At 37.7% G+C, this 6,624-nt stretch overlaps 1 protein-coding gene across 1 annotated transcript; it reads left to right on the top strand.

The window, feature by feature from the left end:
• Nucleotides 1–489: 489 nt before the first annotated feature.
• On the top strand, nt 490–3,181 carry LOC131310252 (mannose/glucose-specific lectin-like). The gene is made up of 6 exons (XM_058337173.1): nt 490–647; nt 802–1,017; nt 1,317–1,556; nt 1,716–1,928; nt 2,228–2,524; nt 2,832–3,181. The coding sequence occupies exons 1-5, from the start codon at nt 645–647 to the stop codon at nt 2,486–2,488; spliced, it is 933 nt and encodes a 310-aa protein (XP_058193156.1). The 5' UTR covers nt 490–644; the 3' UTR covers nt 2,489–2,524; nt 2,832–3,181.
• The last annotated feature ends 3,443 nt before the right edge of the window (nt 3,182–6,624 follow it).

Below are 6,624 nucleotides of genomic sequence, written 5' to 3'. Positions count from 1 at the left end.
ATCCCGATCAATTTTAGGGGTTCAATCTCATCACCTATTTGCGAAGAGCCCAATTGAAATTGGAGCAAAGCTACGTATGAACTGACCCCAAAGTAAGTGATAGTACCTGAGAGTGATGAACATGAGATCTTACAATGATTGTACCAAAAAAAAAAAAACTAACTCCAATGCCTTGACCACTGATTCAATCCCTAAATATCAAAGTTTTTTTTTTTTCCTTTCATATTGGTTGAAAGTGTTACCCAAAACACTTTTGTAAAAATCATAATTTTTTGACTTTTCAAATTCCTCTCGTCGAGACGAACCAATAATACGTAAAAAATTTAATGCAAAACTAACAAATACGAAAAAAATTTAAATAAGAACAAAACAAAAAATTTATTATCCACAACTTTTAAATTTGTTACCCGGCCCACGTTACACGCACAAGACACCTCTCAGAATTTCCTGGAGTTCAATCCCACCATCCACTAATGTAAAGCACCATTAAACTGAAACAAAGTGTCAAAGTCCACTATGAACTCTGGGCGATTTCGAGCGGCCGAGAAGCCTATAAATACTCCTACGTACAAACTCCACAAGACACCAGTATCCAACCCTTCGATCAGAGTCTTCATTGGCACCAAGAGAGTCCAAGATTTCCGATGGTAAACGACTCTCTCTCTCTCTCTCTCTCTCTCTCTCTCTCTCTCTCTCTCTATATATATATATATATATATATATATATATATATATATATATATATGAGATATATAAAATGTGCCGATGAAGGTTGTAATAGAATATTATGTGAATGTGCAGGCCATGATTAGCGGTGGACCATTGATATCTTTAGGGCCATGGGGAGGGAAAGGTGGTGAATATTCGGCTTACAAGGCCGAGGGGCCGATAATGCAGATAACAATTCGTCACGGAGATGTTATCGACTCAATTTTATTCGAAAGTCAAAGTAGCAATGGCAATGTTATAGGAAACCCCGTGAAAATTGGCGGTACCGGAGGCGGTTTGTCTTCAAAGGTGTGCCCCTCGTTAGCTTGTCCATAGATTTAGACAAAGATGTATCGGATTCATCCGATGCATGTGGTTCCCACACACGTTGGACGGATCCCGACACCTTAGTGTTCAAATTTGTGCACTTTTGTTTTTGTCCATATCATTTTAAAAAAAAATATATTGTGATTCATTATCGAGACGAATAGGCAAGCTAGGGAACTAGTCTTTAAACAAAGATTACAATAATTTCGTATGATTTTTATTTTTATTTTTTTATGCGCCCCAAACAAAGTCCTAATATATATATACCTGCACTTGTTTAGTTCCGTATCGACAGTTCAGTAGAGCTACTCACGTCCATAAGCCTGACGTACAAAGAGTACTATGGACAACCCATAATCACATCCCTCTCTTTTGGTACAAATATTGGGAAAAAATATGGGCCTTTTGGTCCGGGATCAGGTACTTCTGTGTCCATTCCAATAGAAGATGGATTCATTGCTGGATTCCATGGACGTGGTGGAAGCTTCCTTGATGCTATTGGTATATTTGTGGCACCCAAGGTCACCTTCTATCCCCTCTTTTGTCATTTCTCATGCTTATTATGCGAATTGAATTTCTTCGAACACGCACCAAGAGAGTCCAATGGTAAACAGCAATTTCCGACTATCCTACCTTTCAGAATCTTTATGTAACAGAAGGTAGATTGTGTGAATGTGCAGGGAAATGTTGACAATGAAGGAGGATGCATATCTTTAGGGTTAGAGGGAGGAAAAGAAGGTGCATATTGGGCTTACAAGGCCGACGAGCCTATAATGGTGATAAGTATTCGTTATGGAGAAGCTATCGATTCAATTTTATTCCAAAGTAGAACCGGCGCTAAACTTGGACGCTCTATGAAAATTGGCGATAACGGTGGCGGTACGACTAAAACGGTGGGACACTCTATAGCTCATTCATAGATCCGAGCAGGGATATATCTCGATCTTGTCCGATGAACGTGAATCTCACACACGTCGGACAGTTACAGACATATATATCTTTGTCTGGACTTGTGCACTTTTAGTTATTTCTGAAGCATTTTTTCCTAAAAAAAGAATTCATTACTGAAAAGACAAATAGGCAAAAGTAAAAATGTATAGCCAAATACTACAATATATAATTTCACATGATTTTTATTTTTATTTTTTTATCTTCACAAACAAAGTCCTAATTCATAATTGCACTTGTTTAGTTCTCCATTGACAGTTCGGTAGAGCAAATCTCGTCCATAAGCCTAACATACGAAAAGTTCTATGGATCTGGAGAAGTGACAATCATATCCCTCAGTTTTGAGACAAATATTGGGAACAAATATGGGCCTTTTGGTTCGAGAAAGGGTACTTCTTCTGTGTCCATTCCAATAGAAGGTGGGGACTTCGCTGGATTCCATGGACGTGTTGGAGTCTACCTTACTGCAATTGGTGTGCTTGTAGCACCCAAGCACCTAAAGTGAAAAGTCAGATTCTGCGCCAACCCAGCACAGCACAAGGTCGATCGCCTTCTATATATGTCCCCTCTATTTTTCTCTTTTCCAATTAGTAAAATCAAGATTCTAATCAAGCTTATTTTTTCGCTCGCAAAAACAAACCGCTTGAATTGTTAAAAATAGAACCGTGAGTACGTCTTACTATTATTCACATAAGGAGATCTCACAGTAGACTATCCTGATTTCTACTCAGTACCGTACCTCAACTAATTCACTAATGTTTTGGTGACCGAATTTTGAATATCATGTGACATGTCACCACTGTATTGACAACTAATTAATTGGCATAAATTTTTTTTTTTTTTCGTAGGGAAGCAGAAGTTTGGTCCGTTTGGAGGATATCTAATAGGCACATACTTTTCTTCAATATTGTTGACTGTTGGGAAGGCGAGGTCGGTTTCTTCGGCAGGAGTAACTCTTACTTACATGCCGTAGGAGTTCGATCACTTAAGTATCTTAATTTGCATATTTGTAATAATAATTGCACATTTTCGTTCCGACCTTGATACGGTCGTAGACTTTGGCCGGTGTCCAAATTACGCGTCTTCAGTTATGCAGATGTGCTAAATAATGCCCCTGGGGCACTTGGTTAAGGGCAATAAATAGACTTGTAATCAGTATTGTACTGTAATAATTGATGTGCGATCTTTAATTACTTTATACCTTTTTCTTGTGGGGATGGTTTGTTCTATTAAACTGCTGGTATTTGCTATTAATGCAGCTTATTGAATATCTCACTTCGTATTCTCCTACTTTAATATATATGTTGGCCAAACGCTCTATGTCGGATGCGTGCGACTTTGCCTTGTAATTCTGGGTGAATAGCCCAAAGTGTAGGGCTTTGATTGTCGTTTGCAAGTGAATATTGCAGAGAGAGAGAAGCAATAATGTTCCTCAGGTTATCTTAGCCAAACAAGAAGAGTGATTAGACGCTCAAGGGAAATGATCAAGCTTAAGGAGATGTTGAAAAGTCAGCTTGATTAGGATTGAGTCAGATAAGTTTCAAAGGGCAAGTGGATAATTGGGAGGAAAAAAACGTGGAGCACTATATATTCTTTATCAGGCTTGAAGACTTTGGAGCTTCCATGATATATTTTTGGATTTGCCCGCAAAATAAATGATAGATTACCTTATCTTTATTGTTCTGCCTATAAATAGGCTTGTAATCTGTATTGTTAAAGTATGAGAGTTGAGTGAGGGTAAAAGACAGATAGACATGTGAGAGCTTTGTAATCGTTGTATGCATCATCAATAAAAGTGTGCTAGCTTACTATTGTGTGTGAATATCTCATCCCCCCATCAATATTGGTATTGTGTTTGTGTTTTGTGTTCTAGATTAATACTCCCTCCGTTCTGATTTGTTTGTCCATTTTTTGACTTTGCCTTGTTCCAATTTGTTTGTCCGTTTGACTTTTAAATAGATAAAATTCCTTTTTTGCCCATTTTTTGAAATAAAGTAACTTTTCAAAAAATGTGATGGGTAAATATTGAAAAGTAAACAACTTTTAGGTGTAATCATTTTGAGCCCTAAATAAGTTGGATTTTCAATATGGGACAAACAAATTGAGACGGATGTAATAAAAGAGTAGTGTTTGATTGTGTGTGTAATTGATACCTTTCGCTTCCGCTTTCCAACACAAATATGGGCATTTTGGTTCAAAGATGCCACATATGGGCCTTTTGGAACCTACCTTACTGCAATTAATTGCATGGTGTACTCGTAGCACCCATGCACCCAAAGTGAACAGTTAGATTCTGCACCCAAAGTGAACAGTTAGATTCTGCACAAGGTTGATGGCCTTCTATTCCCTCAATTTTTCTCTTTTCCAATTAGTAATCAAGATTCTAATCAAGCTTATTTTTTTGCTTACAAAAAAAAAAAAACGGCTTGAATTATTAAAAATAGAACCTTGAGTCCTACTTTTATTCACATTATCAAGAGATCCCACGGTAGAGGATCCTGATTTTACCTCGACTAGTTCACTAATGTGTTGGCCAACGGTTCAATGCCTGATGGTTTGGAAGTGGCGAAAAATGGTTAAATAGGGACAAAATCAAGATTTTATCGTAAGGATGGTGAATATTTATTTTATTTTATTTTTTTGGCAAAATATAACTGATTATAAAAGATGGGCTAAACCATGACTACTTATCAATTTCAATCGTACAAAATTACGTCTAAACATTTATGATTAACCATTATTTTCGTTTTCTCATTAGAGTACAAAAAAGATAGATATGTACTTTTACTCCCATCTATGTTTTTCTTCCTTTTTTGGGGTCGTACGTGTTGTCCGAATGCCCATTGTGTTCGCTATACCCTCCGTTCGTTTTGCCCCCTAGCTTATCTCGTCCCAGCATCACACGTTCTTACTGAAAAGTCAGGCTCCGCCCTTCCCCTAGAATCCACTTCGGTCGGAGGAGCAGCTAGTCCAACTTCTTGGGCAGTCGAGATATGGAACAATGAACATCTGATTGTACTTCCTTGCCTCATCCTGAGATGAGAAGGAAGGTCGATTTGACTCAAATCTTAGACCTAATTTTTAATTCTACACAGGTTCATAATGCGATGGGAGAAGTTTTTCTTTTGCCATTTTTTCATCAACGTTGGCCGAGTCGAGGCTCATCCATGCCCAATCGAAGAGGAACACGAAATTTTAATGTTGGTTGGGTGATCATTAAGTTTTTTCGTCACATATGTAAGATCATATGATCATGTTCGTTTTGGGATTTTAGATTTTGGATAATGACTGGGGAGAGATAAATAAAGAAATGCGAGTAATAATTGAGAGAAGATATATTAGAGACCGTGCGCATTGTCATTAATTTCTATCGACACAGCACAAAAACAGTATCAGAAACAATTATCCTAGATAATTCTGATCGGCCTATAAAATTGCAAGGAATATAGTCATATCATAATTGTAGATGCATACAATAACAACAACAACAACAACATAACATAACATAACTCATCTAGTCCCCAATCATTGGGGGTATGGACGGGAAATGATTGGAAACAGACCTAACCTTTGACAATATATGCACAAAGTGGCTGCTCTCAGAATACTATTGGATGGATGGAATTAGAGTTTTTTGAAAATCCCATTGGGTGTGCGAACTTCCATTATATTGACATTTATTGAGAAAATACTCATATTTTCTTAAAGAAATTTTACCACTTGAGTAGAGCGGTAGCCCGGACTCAGTCTGCCCCTCGATCAGTCCATTGTCTTAACAGGAAGACACCAACATGCAAATCCTCCATTTGCATTTCTGAAGTCCAAAACTTGTATATATAGCTGGGAATGCCCAAAAAATAAAACGTGAAAAAAGAAACAAAGAGGCTAACAACAATGATAAGCCTTATTCAGCGTTTATATCACTATGAGATTATTTACCCTTCAGGTTGTGTGACATTAGCAGGAGCCGCAAAATTTTTATATAACTGTTTGTACCACAATTAAGATTTCTATTTTTACCCGTCGATCAGGTGACACGTGACAGGGGTAAATATGAGCAAATGTGAGGATAGAATGGACTTAACTTAATGATTCAGAGTGGAGGTGAATCGATGGTGAAACTATAAAAAGTCTTGTCCATCGATTGGCCTACACGTGGCGTATTCTTGTGGCATTTTGGACCGTCGATCGGGTGACAGGTGTCAAATGGACGTGGATCCCATGTTTCCACGATTGAAGAGGATGGAAACCGCAATCAACGAGACAATTTTCTCAACGTGGGCATGATCGGCAGTTGAAGGAGGTTCATAATCAGAATCCGAGAAGTTTTCAACTGCCACTTTGGGGGGGAAGTTTTGAATTCAAATGTAACGTAAGGAGGCATATTTAAGTACAAGTTAGTAGCAGTTTCAAGGACACACAAACAACGCCAATCAAGCCTTTATCTTTTCTTTTCTAGGAGTAGAATTAACTTGTAATTGTTCACTCAATCATCTCGATTGGTTGTTCTTCTACTTTGAGGATTAATAAAGTCCATTTTGTTAATCTTCTTCCATACTTCATCCACTTCATTGTTTGTTTCCAAAGAAATCCTGAAATACGGCAAGGAACCAAACTCCACTTTTCACATCAACATTCCAG

Source organism: Rhododendron vialii, chromosome 12a (genome assembly GCF_030253575.1).
Source record: "Rhododendron vialii isolate Sample 1 chromosome 12a, ASM3025357v1".
Taxonomy (NCBI): Eukaryota; Viridiplantae; Streptophyta; class Magnoliopsida; order Ericales; family Ericaceae; genus Rhododendron; species Rhododendron vialii.
Note: the sequence above shows the minus strand (reverse complement) of the source record. Positions and strands in the feature narration are given on the sequence as shown.

Excerpts from the sequence above, each read along its gene's own strand:
- LOC131310252 (XM_058337173.1), top strand. Across the intron at positions 1,018-1,316 it reads GAGGCGGTTTGTCTTCAAAG|TTCCGTATCGACAGTTCAGT; the intron begins GTGTGCCCCTCG and ends GCACTTGTTTAG. Across the intron at positions 1,557-1,715 it reads GTATATTTGTGGCACCCAAG|GGAAATGTTGACAATGAAGG; the intron begins GTCACCTTCTAT and ends GTGAATGTGCAG.